Genomic DNA, 19792 nt, shown 5'->3' on the forward strand with positions numbered 1-19792 from the left:
AATGTAAAAAATCTCTTTTAAGAGAGATGTGAAGTTTTGTTATCTTGGTTTGAAATTAACAACATAAATATAAAAAGATCTGGAAAATGTCCTTCAGAACATAAATATAAAAAGAGCTGGGAAAATGTCCTTCAGAGGCACTGGGAAATGTCTTATAACTCCCCTCTTGGAACAAAATTTTTAGCGAAATGTTGCTATTTATGTAAAGTCATATGTTGCATTTCATATCTCATATGGCATTCATTATGCTTTGCCTGCAGACCATCCCTGAATCACATACAACCTTTCACTTTTTGCCATTCTGAAAACAGGAAAAGTTCACCACTCAAAAAAAGGACACTGAAATTTCACTACTACTTATGTAATGTTCAGTGATGTGCTCCATTATCACAGCTGTGTAACCAGTTAAGCAACAACCTTGCAAAGGCTTTCTTTCACATATGATTAAAATTTTAAATTCACAATTAGCGAAGGAAAGGAAGAGGTCTGGGTTGCACATAAAAGTGCAGTTATTACTCTCTTATCTTGGACACTAGGTATATTATTCCAGGCTGGAACTGCTCTGGGACTAATCCCTACTTAGGCTGCCCAGCCTGCATCATTCTCATACTGAATATCTTTTGCTACTCTAGACCCATTTCACAACCTTTCTCTACGCTGCTCTCTGCTGCGGCAGACTGACTGGTATGAACCATATCAATGGGTTCTTCAGCCCTCTTTCTGCTTCTGTCAAGAGGGATCAAAGGCAGATTAAAGGGAGGGAGAAGAGTGAAGTCAGGATGTTTATTCCACTGGCTCATTCCCTGTGACTTGACCTCAGGCTGACTGTCCCTTTACTAAAGGTCACTGCTCCTCTAAGTTACCTCTCTACAACTCTTGTCTTCTAGGTTCCAGTAACAGCTCAGTTGCTACTGGCACCAGAGTCAACGCACTATTTCTGTGATTCCCTCACAGCCACTCCTTTGGAAATAGTCCCTTTCTAAATAAACCATCTTGAATTATTCTATTTTGGGACCCTGAGTGATTAAATTCCCTTATTTAGAGCCACCCCGTGATAATATACATAATTTCACTGTCTTAAAGACTTAGTTTCACCTTCCTTTAATTAATGTGTAAGATTTATATAATTTTGTTATTTATCTGGACATAGGGAAGGGACTAAGTCAGATTCTTGAAGCTTAAGAGCAAACTAGCAAAAAATACCAAGAGCTCATAAGCAGAATAATTTCAGATAACCAAGCAGGTTGCACTGGGGAACTGCTTTACCCTACTTTCCCTTTTCAAGGTTCCTTTCTACTTTCCTGCCATTTGATGTGGGTAATTTGGTGTTGTATTGAAGTAAAGTCTAAAATTAACTGGCAGAAAATAGTGGTATGCTAGGGAAAGGATTTCCTTAAGACATTTTGGGCTTGGGGCTCTCTACTACCCAACTCCAGAGTGGCTTTTTGATATTCCTAGAAGAATATCTCCTAATCTATGGCCAGCCAAATTGGTTTTTCTTTCTTTTTAAGCTATCATGGGATTCCCAAGACCACAAATACTGACAGGAGGGTCCATTGCTAATTAGTTTAAAAAGTGAAGGGTTCTGGTTCAAGATGGCGACCTGGGGAGATCCTGAACTCACCCTCCTTCTATGAACACACCAAATCTACACTTACATACGGAACGGTTTCCTCTGAAAAAGAAGAAAAGTGGCTGAGCAACTACTACACTCCTATCAAGCAAGTGAGAAAGAGACCACATAGAGGTGGGGAGGAGAGGCTGAGACACAATCAAGCCATAAACCGTACTCCTGGTGGCGAATTGAGAGGGAATTCAAAACCCAGAGCTTCTCTCTGAGGAGTGAAGGGTTTGAACCCCACGTCAGGCACTGCAACTTTTAAGACCTGTAATGGAGACACGAGCCCTAAAACATCCAGCTTTGAAAAGTCAGGGCTCACATCCACGAGATCCACAAGGCTATAGTGGAAGGGAGAAACAAGGGCTCACGGGTGGACTCACTCGCCCCAGAGCAGAGGCAGCCAATTGTGCCCAGACTATATCAAAGAGGCTCATTTACTTACAGTAAAGCATCAGCCTGAGGGGCAGGCATCTAACTTAACACACATTTGGGGGCCTACTGGGATACCCTCTGGGGGCTGAGGCTGGCAGGCACCATATTCAGAAAAATTTTTTTTTAACTCTAGGCATCCCCCTCCTTCCCCAGCCGCTAGCAGGCACCATCTTCACACTCCCCTCTCTCTCTTGCTCCAGCCAGTGGGTTGCCATCTTCATACTCTCCCTCTGCACCACTCCAGAACGCCAGTATCGCCTGGAGGGGAACATTTACACAAGTCTGGTGCCCCAGTTCTTTGCAGCTGCTGCCAGGAGACAACTGCATCACCTGGCTCTGGTGGCTAATGGGGCTGACACTCATGGGTCCCACAGGACTGTAACCAACGGACAAACAGTTCTTAAACAGCTACCACTCCCATGGCACAGTAAGAGGCAAGAGACCCAGGAGTTCAGTCTTTCTGGGAAAGATGCCTATTAGCTTATCATCACAGCTGCAGCCTTGGGGGCAGGCTTCTAATTAAACAAACATCCAAGAGCTGACTGTGTTTCTTTCCAGAGACCTTGGAGGATGAGCACTATCTTTGCGTTTTCCTTCTGCCAAGCTCCACAGCACCAATCTCTCAGAGAATAGTTCTTACATGCCTCTAGTACCCCAGTTTTTACATCTTGTGCCCTGGTTTCTACAGGTGCTGCCCAGGGGGTGCCCCTTGATCACCTGGCTCTGGTGGCTGGGGGGGTTTGCATTCCTGGGTCCCATGAGGCTGTAACAATCAAAAAGACAGTTCTTGGCATACTACCACCCCTAGGGCACTGCACAGACAGGATAGTGAAACATACCCCCAGTCTCTGTGTCAAAGAGGCCTATTTGGTTGTCCTGGAGTTTCAACCTGAGGGGTAGGCTTCAGGTTTGAAACACATCTAGAGGCCTACTGAGGTGCTCTCAGGGAACATAGGCTGGTAGATGCCATCTTTGTGCTCTCCCTCTGACTTGCTACAGCTCGCCAATATCTCCCAGAAAGGAACTTACAACTCGCCTGGAGCCCCAACTTTTCTGACTGCCACCCAGGAGACACTTCCAGATCACCTGGCTCTGGTGGCTGCAGGGCTCAGGCATGCGGTCCCAAAGGACTGTATGTGTTTGCATACTTTAAAAGGTGCTGCCCGAGGGTCTGGCTTCCAAGCAGCCTCAATGTAGGTGCTGACTGAGATCCTCCCCTTTGGGACACTCATAGGTCTTGGCACACCAACTACTGTGTGCTATTAAAAATAAAATAGGCTGCTTGGACAATCACAAAGGTTTGAGAGACAACCAAGAGTTAAGAGTACAGTTGAACGATAAGATTTATCTCCTTTAAGACTGGGAGAGGTGGCTGTTTCATCTAATACATAGAAACCAACATGGAGAGCCCAGCAAAAGGAAGAAACAGAGAAATACATTCCACACAAAAGAAAAAGATAAAACCTCAGGAAAAAACCTTAATGAAATGGAGATCAGCAATTGAATTTAATCAGATAAGTAATTTACCTGATAAAGAGTTCAAACTAATGGTCATAAACATGTCACCAGGGGCCAGCCCTGTGGCTAAGTGGTTAAATTTACATGCTCCACTTTGCTGGCCCAGGGTTTTGCTGATTCAGATCTTGGGTGTGGACCCAGCACCACTCATAAGCCATGCTGAGGCTGCACCCCACATAACAGAACTAAAGGGATCTACAACTAAAATACACAACTACGTACTGGGCAGCTTTCGGGAGGGAGGAGGAAGAGGAGGGGAAAGGGAAGGAAAGGGGAGGGGGAGCAGGAGGATACACCCAACACAGGAGCACCTAAATATATAAAGCAAATATTAACAGACCTAAAGGGAGAAACAGACTACAACAATAGTAGGGGACTTTAATACCCCACTTACATCAATGGACAGATGATCCAGACAGAAAACTGTAAATGTCACATTAGACAAGAACTTCACAGATATATATAGAACATTCCATCCAAATGCAACAGGATACACATTCTTCTCAAGTGCACATGGAACATTCTCCAGGATAGATTATATGTTAGGCCACAAAACACATCTTAATAAATTTAAGAAGACTGAAATCTTGTCAAGCATCTTTTCTGACCACAATAGTATAAAACTAGAAATTGATTACAAGAAGAAAACTAAACAATTCACAAATATGTGGAGATTAAACAACATGCTCCAGAACAACCAATGGGTCAAAGAAAAAATCAGAAATAAAAAAATACCTGTGATACATTAGAATGGAAATACAACATACCAAAACTTATGGGATACAGTAAAAGCAGTTCTAAGAAGGAAGTTCATAGCAATAAATGCCTACATCAAGAAACAAGAAAAACTCAACAATCTAACTTTAACACCTCAAAGAACTAGAAAAAGAACAAAGACCAAAGTTAGTAGAAGGAGGGAATAACAAAGATCAGGGCAGAAGTAAATGAAAGAGAGACTAAAAAGATAACAGGAAAAAAAATCAATGAAACTAAGAGCTGGTTCTCTGAAAAGAAACAAAATTGACAAACCTTTAGCTAGACTCACCAAGAAAAAACAAGAGAGGACTCAAATAAAATCAAAAAATGAAAGAGGAGATATTACAACTGATAATACAGAAACACAAAGGATCATGAGACTACCAAGAACAATTATACACCAGTAAATTTGACAACCTAGAAGAAATGGACAAATCCCCAGAAACATACAACCAACCAGACTGAAACATGAAGAAATAGAAAATCTGAACAGACCAATTACTAGTTAAGAAGACCCTGTAATCAAAAACCTCCCAACAGGGGCCGGCCTGGTGGTGTAGCGGTTGGGTTCACACACCCTGCTTTGGCGGCCTGAGGTTCACCAGTTTGGATCCTGGGTGTGGACCTGTGCAAGGCTTATCAAGCCATGCTGTGGCAGGCATCATACATATAGGGTGGGGGAAGATGGGCACAGATGTTGGCTCGGGGCTGGTCTTCTTCAGCAAAAAGAGGAGGACTGGTAGCGGATGTTAGCTCAGGGCTTATCTTCCTCAAAAAACAAAAACAAACCTCCCAACAAATAAAAGTCCAAATTGGAAAGGAAGAAGTAAAACTATCACTATTTGCAGATGACATATATACAGAAAACCTAAAGATTCCACCAAAAAACTGTTAGAACTAATAAACAAATTCAGTAATGCTGCAGGACGTAAAATCAATATATTGTCATATGCTGCATAATGACGTTTCAGTCAACAACAGACCACATATACAACAGTGGTCCCTTAAGATTAGTACCATATCGCCTAGGGGTGTAGCAGGCCATACCATCTAGTACACTCTATGATGTTCACACAACAACAAAATCTCCCAACAATGCATTTCTCAGAACATATCCCTGTCATTAAGAGACGCGTGACTGTACAAATATCTGTTGCATTTCTACACACTAACAACGAACTATCAGAGAAATTAAGAAAATAATCCCATTTGCAATTGCAGCAAAAAGAATAAAATACCCAGGGATAAATTTAACCAAGGAGGTGAAAGACTTGTACACTGAAAACCATAAGACACTAATGAAAAAAACTGAAGACACAAATGAAAAAATATTCTGTGCTCAGAGATTGGAAGACTATTGTTAAAATGTCCATACTACTCAAAGCAATCTACAGATTCAATGCAATCCCTATCAAAATTCCAATGACATTTTTCATAGAACTAGAACAAACAATTCTAAAATTTGTATGGAACCACAAAGAACCCTGAATAACCAAAATGATCTTGAGAAAGAAGAACAAAGCTAGAGGCATCACACTCCCTGATTTTAAACCATATTACAAAACTATAGTAATCAAAACAGTATGTTGTCAGCATAAAAACAGACACACAGATCAATGGAACTGAACAGAGAGCCCAGAAATAAACCCACACATATATGGTCAATTAATTTATGATAAAGCCAAGAATATGCAATGGGGAAAGGACAGTCTCTTCAACAAATGGTGTGGGGGAAACTGGACAGCCAATGCAAAATCTTACACCATACATAAAAATTAACTCAAAATGGATTAAACACTTGAATGTAAGACCTGGTACCACAGAGCTCCTAGAAAAAAACGTAGGCGGTAAACTCCTTGACATTGGTCTTGGTGATGATTTTTCACATGACACCAAAAGCAAAGGCAACAAAAGTAAAAGTAAAACAAGTGGGACTATATCAAACTAAAAACCTTCTGCATAGCAAAGGAAACCATCAACAAAACAAAAAGGCAACCTACTGAATGAGAGAAAATATTTGAAAATCATGTATCTTATAAAGGGTTAATATATAAAATATATAAAGAACTCATACAACACAATAGCAAAAAACCAAACAATCCAATTAAAAAATGGGCAGAGGATCTGAATAGACATTTTTCCAAAGAAGACATATAGATGGCCAACAAGTACATGAAAAGATGCTCAACATGACTAATCAGGGAAATACAAATCAAAACCACAATGAGCTATCACCTCACACCTGTTAGAATGGCTACTATCAAAAAGACAAAAAATAAGTGTTGCAGAGGGTATGGAGAAAAGGGAACTCTTCTGTACTGTTAATGGGAATGTAAATTTGTGTAGCCACTATAGAAGAGCGTGGAGGTTCCCCAAAAAATTAAAAATGGAACTTCCACAAGATCACCAATTCCACTTCTGGGTATTTATCTGAAGGAAACAAAAACACTAACCCAAAAAGATATATGCACTCCCATGTGCACTGCAGCATTATCTACAATAGTTAAGAGAGGGAAGCAATCTAAGTGTCCACTGACAGATAAAGAAAGAAAAGGTAAAAAAAATATATACACACACATTTATAAAAAAATGTAAATAATATGGACTATTACTTAACTATAAAAAAATGAAATCTTGCCATTTGTGACAACATGAGTGGACTTTGAGGGCATTATGCTAAGTGCAATAAGTCAGTCACAAATACCGCAGGGTCTCACTTATATATGGAATCTTAACAACAACAACAAAAACAAACAAAAAACCGAAACTCATAGACACAGAGAACAAATTGGTGGTTGCAGGGGGTTAGGAAGAAGAGGGAGGCAGTTGAAATGGGTAAAGGGGGTCAAAAGGTACAAACTTCCAGTTATAAAATAAGTCATGGGGATGTAATGTACAGCATGGTGACTATAGTTAATAATACTGCATTGCATACTCAAAAATTGCTAAGACAGTAAATCTTAAAAGCTCTCATCACAAGGAAAAACATTTTGTAACTCTGTATGATGATGAATGTTAACTAGACATACTGTGGTGATCACTTTGCAATATATACTAATATTGAATCATTATGTTGCACACCTGAAACGAATGTTATATGTCAATTATACCTCAATTAAAAACAAAGTGAAAAGATAAAGAGATTTCTTGGCAGTTATTAAAAAAAACGGGGGGGTTTTCAGACAGATAGCTGGAGGGCTGAAAGGATTCACAGTAAGTATGGAGACCTATAATAAAGACATCTCACACAGATATTCCTTTATTGGCTATGTAAAAATCTAAAAAGAGCACAAGAAAAGATGCTCAACATTAGTCACTGGGGAAATACAAATTAAACCAGGAGATACTACTTGACAACCCCAAGAATAAGTGTGGGCAAAGATGAAGGAAATTGGAACCCTCATACACTGCTGGTGAGAATATAAAACAGTACAGATGCTTTGGAAAACAGTTCGGTAGTTCCTGAAAATGCTAAACATACAGTTACTCTATGACTGAGCAATGTTACTCTTCTCTCCCAAGAGACCTGAAAATATGTCTACACAAACATTTATACATGAGCATATATGTAACAGCCAAAAAGTGGAAGTAATCTAAATGTCCATCAACTGATGATAAAGAAAATGTAATATATCCATAAAATGGAATATTATTCAGTGATAAAAAGGAACAAAGTACTGATCATGCTAAAACATGAATGAACCTTAACACATCATGCTAAGTGAAAGAATTCAGACACAAACACCACATGTGGTATGATTCTAATTATATGAAACGTCCAGAATAGGAAAACTAGAGAGACAGAATGTAAATGAGTGATTGTCTAGTACTAGAGGGCGGGAGGAAATGAAGAGTGACTGCTAATGGGTACAGGGTTTTTTGGAGCAATAAAAATATTCTAAAATTCACTGTAGTGATGGTTGCATAACTCTGAATATAAAAACTGAATTGTACTCTTTAAAAAAACACTAAATTCTATCCTTTAAAAATGGGTTAATTTTATGCTATGTGAATTATAGCTCAATAAAGCTGTTATAGAGAAATTGAAAACCAAGAGATTCCTTTATTTTCTCTTACTGAAAACCTCAAACTCCTTTAATTTTCAAACTTTAAATCAATTGAACTTAATTCTAATCGTGACTTGAATTTTAAGGAAATTTTAAACCAAATCACAGGTTCTAAACAAATACCTGTTTGCACACCAGTATCCTTCTTGGGAGAGATCACAGAATTGATACATCTATTACATTTACCACTGACTTCATCCAAGCCATGTCTTGAATTGGAAATGTTGTTAGTAGATGCATTATATTCCACTGGTATTGTATCAACTGGCAAGAGAAATAAATTATCTGATAAAATGACAGTTCAGGAATATTAATAAAAATTATGTGTAGCAGCAACTAAATACGCACAAGACTTTTAATCAATGAGTATGAACACTGCAATAAAAACTTAGAAGGGCTGGCCTAAAAGTTTCCTTCAAAAGGTTACCTGCACTCTTATTCCTTACTGAATTTAGGGAGATCACTTAATAGATTTTCTCTGTAAAAATGGGTACAAAGGTGCACATTTTACCTGCTGTGAGCAAAACCTAGGAAAACTTATGTGAAAAGATATTAAAGTGTAAATTATTTACTTCTTCTCTTAAGGCAATTTCCCAAATAAGTATTATAAAGTTACATTAGTTCAAGGTCTGAAACTCCTTCAAAAATATTTAGTCAATAGGTATATTAAAGGTATTAAAAATAGGCAATTATTTAAAGTCATCTTCGAAAAATATTATAAATAAAATTCTATTCTAGTTCAGTACTTACCACCAAGATTTTTAATCAATCTAGAGGTGTCATGTCCCTTTTGAGCCAATTCTCGGATTCTCTGTTCTTGTTTCAGTCTCTGTGCCAGCTCCTGCGCTCTCTGCATTGTCTGGAACAGCTCATTTGTCTTGAGAGTCATGATTTCCTACCAATATTTAAGTGCATAAAGTTACTAAATACAATTATCAAACACGCACAGACTTGACTATTCTCTCACAAGAGATATTTTCTAAGCTCCTGTTACGTACCAGGCACTACTGACGATAACGGGAGTGGTCAACACAGCAAAGTTCCTTTCGTTTTGGAGCTTACATTTTAATATCATTTTCTATAGCTGGGATGATACCATAAATAAAAGAACTCTTCTACCTATTCAAGCTTATACTAATAAAGTTCTCAAAGTTTCAAAAAGCAATGGTCAATTCCATCAGAGTTCCATTAAGATTAAAAACAAATTATTAAGAAGTAAAATACAAGGTTTACGGCTATTTCTTGCAATTCAACCAAATGATACTTTGATTTTTTTTCATATATATATATATATATGTTATTCCATAGGAGTAGTTGGCTCAGCCTATTTAACATAATGAAATCAGAACCCCAGACCACGTGTCCCTGCATCAGCTAATTTGGGAGTGAAAGTTGCAAGTATGAAAAGGTAAGAAAATGAAGGTTCTCAGCCCTACCTCCCAGCTCCAGGGGAAGTGCCCTATGCTCAACTCTGTAACTCTCACAAATCTTTGGCAATCGAATTTCATAGTATAATTTGCTCTTTTGTCAGGTCAGCTCAAACATGGCACTTGACACCACCATACCTATGCTGTCTGCATCACTTAATATAGGGGTTCTCCGAGCTAACCAGACATCTATTCTTTTTAAAAAGACCCTTATTTAAGCACAAAAGAAACCTCCAAAACAGCAACAAACTGTATCATCAATCCCAGCCAATCACTCTGCAAACATATTCTCCTGTTCCCAAGTGATACAGACAGAAAGGCCAATCATTTCTCTTAGCATATCTAGAATATTCATTAATACACTACTCATACCTTAGAAAACATTTCAAAATCAAGCACATGGATAACTTTTGTTTTCTGCTATAATAACTCATCCTGACCACCTCCTTAGCAGAGAAACACCCCAACAAATACAGCATTTGTGAACTAATCTTTGGAAATAATAAAACCTCCAGCTTCTCTCTATTTTCATAACCTTCTTTATGCAAAGCTTTAATGTTTCTGCATACAGCTTCACAATTTCACAATATATATAAATCTTCAACTTCTGGGTATTTTTCCTTTTTTTTTTTTTAAAGATTGGCACCTGAGCTAACAACTGTTGCCAATCTTTTTTTTTCCTGCTTTTTCTCCCCAAATCCCCCCACTATATAGTTGTATATTTTAGTTGTGGATCCTTCTAGTTGTGGCATGTGGGACGCTGCCTCAGCATGGCCTGATGAGCGGTGCAATGTCCGTGCCCAGGATCTGAACCAGCAAAACCCTGGGCCACCGAAGCAGAGCGTGAACTTAACCACTCGGCCACAGGGCCGGCCCCTATTTTTCCTTTTAAAAACATATCGTTTTTTTACCCTAAAATGTTAAACAGTTAAAATATAAATACCTACTTCCTTTTGTTTTTGCTTAAACATGTCTTCTTCATACTGTTTCTGCATCTCTTCTCGTTCCCGTGCTAAACGATGCTCCTCTTCTTGTTCTTCCTTCTTTCTTTGCTCTTCTTCCAGCTGCTTCTTCCTGCGCTTCTCTTCTACCTGAGCAGTAATGGCTTTCTAGTCATAAACAACCACACAAATCATTGTCACACAAAAAATAATCAATGAAGCATTTGTTTGGTGTTTCTAAAATAAGTTTAACACTACACAGAAAGTATTACATACACGAGTAAAGTTAAAAAGTCAAATTGCCAATGTATTTCTCCCTTCTACCACTTGTCAAGTTCTACATGCTTTTTGTTTAACCCCAGGAGGGCTGTTGGAAGAACTAATAGAGAAACAACTGAAGAAAAAAATCTCAGTGCTTAGTATACTGTCTGGTAAGTAGCAGATGCTCCATAAATGTCTGTTCACTTAACTGATTAAGAGTAACATTATTAACTAAGCGAAATTCTTTACATATCAGAGATTTGAAAGAATTATTCAGACAATTAAGTCAGTATTAGACCAAAGTTAGGAGAGAATTTTAATTTTAGTCTTTCTTACATTATCTGCTAGATTTCTCAATCATAATTCTATTTCAATCCCCTCTATAGTTCCCTTCCAAAGAACTAATTTTCATCCTGACCAAAATTCAGGAGAACTAAACTGATGAAAAAAATATCCAATACTAACTTAACATTTAGTGTCATTTCACATCCACTATGAAGACCTTCTCTTCTGGAAGGCAGGTGGCTATACTATGTGATACTGTCTGATTCTCAGCACGAGTATAATTCTAACATAATGCCAGCTGGAGTAGGGATTAGACTGCTCACGGGATTGGACAGGGCTTGTGCTGTAAGTTTACACTGGAATTTTAATTTCCATTTACTTAAGTATCTATTAGCCATGACTATTACTTATTAAGGCGGAGAACAATATTTTACAATGCAGTACCTGATGTTCTAACTGTTTTTGTCGCCGCCTGTCTCGTTCCTCTATCTCAGCTGGGTCCAAGAGAGCAGTCATGGAACGGAGAAAGCTGGCAAGAAAGATATATTGGCCGTTTAAAACCCAAAAGGTGGGTTTAACAAGTTGCTGAATCATTTTTGTTTGGAATATCTACTAATCATTTTTATTTTAAAGAAAAACACCAAACCAGAAACCAATTAAGATATATTATAAATATAACAATAGTCTTAATAAAGCACAAAGACTTTCTTAAATATCAATAAATACTGAAGAATGAACTTACTTCGTTTTTTGACTGTTTGCCATAGCCACATCTCCAACAGGTTTTACTAAATGCTCCTCCTCTGAAGGTTCAACATGGGTTCCAGTTGTAGGTGTACAAACACTGCTGATATCAGCCAGCTCCTGAGTGTCCGGAGAGACACAGAAGTACTCTGGTTGTTTGTGTGTTGACTGAGAAGACAACTGAGACCGAGAACCAGGATAGCTCTTTAATGAATCAAAATGCATCGCCCATCTGTCATGTTCCTCACCCTAATCATGACAAATAAGAATTGCTAAGAATTTTTCCAATTGTTCTCACGTATAAAATCCTAAATGACAATCAAACATGATTTCTACAAGTTACCATACAGCAGAATAAGCCGTATAAGCAGAATAAGCATCATAAAAATTAACATAACTGTATTCTGTACTGATTTCACATACATTTCGATAACTAGCTTAGAGAATATGAGAAATTCAAAGAAATTAGGAAATTTCTAAAAAGTTAGTTACAAGAAACGATGCAACATCACACGTATTGAATGCATTCAATGAAAAGTTCACAAGAGCAAATGTAGGATTAACTGAATACTCTGGTCTTGTCAAACAGTTTCAGGATACTTTTAAGTTTATGATTAAAGACTTTGAAATTATTTTTTCTCTTTATATCCATAAAACTTCCTAAGTTACCTTTGAAGATATAATTTTTTCCTCTATTTTTCTTTGCCTGTCATCTTCTATTTGCTTGTTCAACTCTTCAATCCATTTTCTCTGCTGTTCTTGTTTCACAGCACTGAAAGGGTGCCCCAGTGGTACTGCTTCCTAAAAAACAGTCGACACCATCTAAAGTTCAGTTCTCTTTTCTAACCACTTCATATTTACAAATCTTGCCAAAGAATTTATACAGATTTAATGTGGAAAGGCATTTATCTCTAAGAAGAGCACTAATTTTAAACAAAAAATTGAGTACACAAGAATTAAGTAGATATATTCTGGTTTTCAGAATCATATTTGTAACATATACTAGCATAAGGATATAATAAGATTAAGTGTAAGGAAAGAAATTTTCTAGTGAAAAACAGAAAATTCTTTCTTTAAAACAAGTATAGGATAATTTAAAATTGATGAGTATTGCTTTACATTTGCCTTTGGAATACAACAAATACTGCTTTTGGATCAAGAACCAGCAGGATGTAAGAGAGCAAGAGGCTTTCTCTATTGAATGGCGTCTCACTCTAGGAAACTCCTTTTCTGTTTCTGCTGTTACAACCCTATTACAATCTAAGATGTTTCAATAAGAAAAATACATTGTGTCCGGATTAAGTCGTCTAATTCTAAGGAAAAAAACCAAAAACAGGAACACAAAAATTTGTTATTGCTTTAACTTAAGAGTTTAGTATGCTCTAACAAAAAGGGAAGAATATATTCTGCTCAAAGTGTCCTGAAATGCAAGAGGTAAGCAACAAACAATTTGTTATATGAGATACCTGCAGGACATAATTTAAAAAATAGTCTGACAGAATACTACAATGGCAATATACATCACAATGTTACTTTCTGCCCTTGTTTTTACTAGAAACAATGGCAAGGCTATAGTTTACAACCAATTGTTTTGATCAAAGGAAATATTTATACAAAAGGAAAAGTCTTAATATCTCCCTGTGGAAAATCTAGTAATCAGTTCTCTAAATTCAGTCTTCAATTTCTTACTTAAGGATGTCTTACAAAGCCATTGCTACTCACTTGCTTACCACCTGAATAATTCATTTCACTTCAACTGACTAGGAAACCCTTTAAATTATTCTTATTTTCTTTTTTACAAGTTTCCCCCAATGTGCATTCAGTTAGAAGAATGAAAGTATAAGGATTTGCTGGGTGGGGAGAGGTGGTAGGTAGGATGGAGATCTCCCTTTTGGTTATTGAGCTCATTTAGTTGAAGGTGAGTAAAGGAGATACATGTATAGCACAAGACACACTGTAACAATTGTGTTTTGACCACGGTTTAGCACCTCCCTTCTGTTAATTATTCTACACGGTTAAGGAAAGAACCCTCTTTCCTTAGGCTCACACACACTTTTCTACCTTATCTCCCTCATATTATTGACCTGAGACTTCCTTTCCTCTACATAAAAACTTCTTTTCTAAACACCCATTTTAAGCCTATTCTCAAGTGACAGCCTTGAACGAAAACTCATTTTCATAGGTACTTACTACCTCCTACCCCACAAACAGTTCCTGTTGTTATAGGATTCTAATGTAATTCTTTAGCTACTTTCAAGTTATTCTATGTTAGGAAATGTCAGTCTTACTCCTAAAACAAATGCTGCATGAATGGCAGCTACTTAATCAGAACTTTGCAGTGCTTTACAAACAGTCTACTACAGATGTCTGGTTCTGTTCCATTTAATTCTCCCCTTAACACAGTCTTTAAAAATGCAGCTTTGGGAAAGGAGAACACTCAGTGATAACTTTGCCACAGTTCAGAATAGCCCTGCTTGTCAGTTCATGATTTCCAAGTTCAGATGCCAAGAATTTCCTCACTCTAGATGCTATCCACCTACTCATCTTGTCCACTCACCATGGAGAAAAGGCATTCGTGTGGGTGATGGGTGGTCTCAGCACACTGGGCTAGAAAGAACAGGATCTTCCAAGAGGAAGAGCAGTGAAACATAGAGCTGAAATCACTTTTTTTTTAGGGGGGTGAGGGTACTCTGAAGTTGAAAATCACTTGTTGAAAATCCTCTGGAACGAGAGGACTATATAAGTGTGCATATAGCTAAAAATCCTAGTTTTCATGTGTTTATTGGCACATTTGATTCAAAAGTTTTCTTCTTCTTTGAAATAATTTCCCTTGAATCCTACTTTACCTCATGTTTTGATGTGTGTATCCATTATCATTCTGTTCCAAGTATTTTTATTTCCAATTTTTTTTAACCCTCCAATTTTTTTAGAAGTGGAATTTTGGGGGGGGGGGGGTGAGGAAGATTGGCCCCAAGCTAACAGCTGTTGCCAATCTTCCTCTTTTTGCTTCAGGAAGATTATCACTGAGCTAACATCTGTGCCAATCTTCCTCTATTTTGTATGTAGGACGCCACCACAGCATGGCTTGACGAGCAGTGTGTAGGTCCGCACCTGGGATCCAAATCTGAGGAACCCAGGCCACTGAAGCGGAGTGCACCGAACTTAACCACTACACCACCAGGCCGGCCCCAGTAGTGTGATTTTCAATTTCCACATACGTAGCAGTTTAAAAACTATTTTTGTTAGTAACTTTTAAATTACCTGCTTTGTAGTTAGAGATCACTATCTGTATAACAGCTATTTCAAATTTAACTGAGTCTTTATTTATGGCCTAACACAGTATCACTTTCTGTAAATATTCACGTGTGCTTGAAAAATATTCTCTTATTGTTGGACATAGAACCTGATATATCTTAATTACAACCAACTTGCTACCTTCTATGTTGAAATCTCCCTTTAAATAGATAATTCATAAGTTTCTCTGCAGTTTTACTAATTTCTCGATTCACATATTTGAGGCTTCTTTTGAGTTGACCAATTTTTGCTTTACATATTAGACACATGCATGTCAAAAACTGCTATACATTCTGGATGCCAAATCTTCTATTAATATTTACAACCCCCACCATCCCCAACAATGCTTTTTGTCTTATTTTTATTAGTATAGCAATACCAACTTTATTTTGGTTAGCACTTCTTTTTTGAATCCTATTATTTTCAACCTTGCTGTATTTCTATGCTTTAGGCATGTCTCGTATTCTAGAAAATATCTAGATTTCTTTGTTCCAATCTGTAGGTGCTTTTTAAAATTAGTTTTAGTCCCACTTAGATTTATTATATTTGTTGGTATATTTGGTCCTATTTCTACTATCATAATTTTATATTTCAATTTATCCCACTTTATTTTTAAGCTTCTCTTTAAAATTTTGGTATCTATAGATATCTTCTTCTAATAAGACAAGAACTTTGGTATGGTTTCACATCCTTTGATTTTGCCATCCTCTGCCAACACATCAATGTTGATATTAACTACACTTTTCTTAGTTATTAAGGATATAGTTTCTCCTTTTAGTTCTAGCAAGATGTAAAAATAACAATCAACTCTAACCAAGGTATGAAATCACAAATCTCTTGCAGCATTCCTCAACTTACCTTATCTTTTACTTAAGCACTTCATTCAAAACTGTTTTCAATGTGGGCCTTTTTAAAAAATCTTCAGAGAACTTGAATGCCCAAGGATATTTTATTATCTACTGTTATTTGAACGACAGTTTGGCTGGATATTAAATTCTAAGTTTTCTTTTCCATCAATATTTTGAAATCTTGTACACAGTGTTGCTGTAGAAAAATACATCAAGCTCATACTTATTCTTTTATATATGTAGCCTGTTCTTTCTTTCCGCAGGCTTTTAGAATTCCTCTTTCATATTCTTAAATTTCAGTTTAGTATGTATAGGTGGGGTTTTCTTTATTCTCTTTTTTGGTGCTCTATGGCCCTTGAAATCTGAGGTCAGTTTTTTCTTTTCATTCTGGGAAACTGATCTTAATTACTCTTTCAAATATTTCCTCCCTCCATTTTTTCCCTCTTGTTTGAGCTATTTCTTTTTTTTTTTTTGTCTCATATTGCCTTAAAACAGTTTTTCCCTATTGTCCTCTCCTTTTTCCTTTTAATATATTTTCTAAATATGGTTTGCCAATTATTTATTCATTTCCTAGCTCTATCACTTCTGCTATTTCTCATCTACTGTATTTTTTACTTTATTTTTCACACCTAAACTTTCTGCTTGGTTTTGTTTCCTGTTCTCATTGCTAACATCTTCCCCTACTTTTTATTTTTTTTTGGCGGGGGGTGAGGAAGATTGGCCCTGAGCTAACATCTGTTGCCAATCTTCCTCTTTTTGCTTGAGGAACAATGTCACTGAGCTAACATCTGTGCCACTCTTCCCTATTTTATGTGGGATGCCGCCACAGCATGGCTTGACAAGTGGTGCCAGGTCTGCACCCAGGATCCAAACCTGCGAACCCTGGACTGCCAAAGCAGAGTGCACGAATTTAACCACTATGCCACCTGGCTGGCCCCCCGGTTACTTCTTTTATTATGTTCATTAGACTAAATTTATTGATTCATCTGTCCTAAGAATTTTCCTTCTGTTGGAATCTGATATACTCTATGTTGTTTTTCCTTTGGAATAGTTGCTTTCCTCCAACGTTTTGTTATTTGCATGAGTTTATTTTTCTCCTGCCATTATCAACCAAACACGTCTAGTAACGAACAGCCAATACACTCAGTGGGTAGGGATGGTGGAGAGCAGACTAGCACTAGGGTGGAAAATTCAGGCATTAAACTACAATCACTCCCCACCTCTCAGAACAACTCAAGTCAGAGCTTCTTTTTTGGGAACACTCCTTAGACTGCAATTGTAATTCACCAGCCAGGTGAGTTTGGAGCAGGGAGGGGCGAAGTAGTTTCCACCTGATTGTCCCAGTTCCTCCCAAGAAGTAAGATTTAAGGAAAGACTGCCTAGGATTTTATTCTAGAGAACAGCTAGAAGAAAGATCTGAGAGTTAATGTAGGGTGAGGCACAGCTTGTTTTAAGACAATGGCATCAGGGGAGGAGGAGGCAGCAGGTTAGCAAGAACAGAATTCCAACAACTCATTCTTATTTTATTCTCCCACAGGGATGCTAGGTTAACTTCTACCCCAAGCTACCTGCCAACCCAATAGACCAAAAAAGTATCTTTCCTTTCAGTTTTTTTCAGTATCTTAAGGACTCATCTTAGGGGTAGGTACCAGCAGTTTACAGTTTAGTATTTTGAGACCATGGGATCTTAGCATTTGTGACTGTAAAACTTATCGGCTGTCAATATTTTATGCTTGACTTATTTTTGGTTGTTTTTCTTATAACATTATAGCAAATTCTGTAAACACTCCAATGACATTTGAGAATTTGAACTGTATATTTGTAGAAAATAAATTTCTGATAATTTTTATTGTTCAAATCCTCTGATAATTCCCTGGTAAAAATGTGCTTCAATTTCTATTTATTTTGGGCATATGAATCACAGAAATTATTTTTACACCTTTATTAGTGACTCTGCTTTTTATCAAAATTAATTACTGTGTCAACAGCTTTCTCTCCTGAAGTAATGTTTCCAAAACTATTATCATCAATTTTCTTTCTGTTTTTTCTTTAAATTTTTATTGGCTTACAGAATCAATCTATTTTTTGATAATGTGTAATTTTATTTCAAGTAAGTCTCTTTTTAATTTTTTTACAATTTTATTTATTTATTTATTTTAGTTTTTTGGGAGGGGGAGATTAGCCCTGAGCTAATATCTGCTGCCAATCCTTTTTTTTTTTTTTGATTCTTTTTTTTAATTAATGTTATGATAGATTACAACCTTGTGAGATTTCAGTTGTACATTATTATTAGTCATGTTGTGGGTACACCTCTTCCCCCTTTGTGCCCTCCCCCCACCTCCCCCCTTTTCTCTGGTAACCACCTATCAGATCTTCTTGTCAATATGTTAACTTCCACCTATGAGTGGAGTCATATAGAGTTCATCTTTCTCTGACTGGCTTATTTCACTTAACATAATACCCTCGAGGTCCATCCATGTTGCTGCGAATGGGCCAATTTTGTCTTTTTTTATGGCTGAGTAGTATTCCATTGTGTATATATACCATATCTTCTTTATCCAATCATCAGTTTCTGGGCATGTAGGTTGGTTCCACGTCTTGGCTATTGTAAATAATGCTGCGATGAACATAGGGGTGCAAGGGACTCTTGGGATTTCTGATTTCAGGTTCTTAGGATAGATACCCAGTAATGGGATGGCTGGGTCATAGGGTATTTCTATTTTTAACTTTTTGAGAAATCTCCATACTGCTTTCCATAGTGGCTGTACCAGTTTGCATTCCCACCAACAGTGTATGAGGGTTCCTCTTTCTCCACAACCTCTCCAACATTTGTCACTCTTGGTTTTGGATGTTTCTGCCAATCTAACGGGTGTAAGGTGATATCTTAGTGTAGTTTTGATTTGCATTTCCCTGATGATTAGCGATGATGAACATCTTTTCATGTGTCTATTGGCCATATTTATATCTTCTTTTGAGAGATGTCTGTTCATGTCCTCTGCCCATTTTTTGATCGGGTTGTTTGTTTTTTTGTTGTTAAGCCGTGTGAGTTCTTTGTATATTATGGAGATTAACCCTTTGTCGGATAAGTGGCTTGTAAATATTTTTTCCCAATTAGTGAGCTGTTTTTTTGTTTCAATTCTGTTTTCCCTTGCCTTGAAGAAGCTCTTTAGTCTGATGAAGTCCCATTTGTTTATTCTTTCTATTGTTTCCCTCAACTGAGGAGTCATAGTGTCCGAAAAGATTCTTTTGAAACTGATGTCAGAGAGTGTACTGCCTATATTCTCCTCTAGAAGACTTATTGTCTCAGGCCTAATCTTTACGTCTTTGATCCATTTTGAGTTTATTTTGGTGTGTGGTGAAAAAGAATGGTCAATTTTCAATCTTGTGCATGTGGCTGTCCAGTTTTCCCAGCACCATTTGTTGAAGAGACTTTCTTTTCTCCATTGTAGGCCTTCTGCTCCTTTGTCGAAGATTAGCTGTCCATAGATGTTGCCAATCCTCCTCTTTTTGCTGAGGAAGACTGGCCCTGAGCTAACATCCATGCCCATCTTCCTCTACTTTATATGTGGGACACCTACCACAGCATGGCTTGCCAGCT

At 37.4% G+C, this 19792-nt stretch overlaps 1 protein-coding gene across 2 annotated transcripts in view; it reads right to left on the minus strand.

Moving 5' to 3' along the window:
• CCDC66 (coiled-coil domain containing 66) overlaps positions 1-19792 on the minus strand; it is a 49679-nt gene that overhangs the window by 6449 nt on the left and 23438 nt on the right. The window contains exons 9-14 of one of the 2 annotated variants that reach the window (XM_046642143.1): positions 12722-12853; positions 12051-12232; positions 11753-11837; positions 10769-10930; positions 9145-9289; positions 8518-8658 (exon numbers count right to left, since the gene is read on the minus strand). In XM_046642143.1, the coding sequence (XP_046498099.1) occupies positions 8518-8658; positions 9145-9289; positions 10769-10930; positions 11753-11837; positions 12051-12232; positions 12722-12853 (847 nt within the window). Of the gene's footprint in view, positions 1-8517; positions 8659-9144; positions 9290-10768; positions 10931-11752; positions 11838-12050; positions 12302-12721; positions 12854-19792 lie in introns of both variants that reach the window. The other variant, XM_046642136.1, reaches the window with a different exon arrangement.

Source organism: Equus quagga, chromosome 1, assembly GCF_021613505.1.
Source record: "Equus quagga isolate Etosha38 chromosome 1, UCLA_HA_Equagga_1.0, whole genome shotgun sequence".
Lineage (NCBI taxonomy): Eukaryota > Metazoa > Chordata > Mammalia > Perissodactyla > Equidae > Equus > Equus quagga.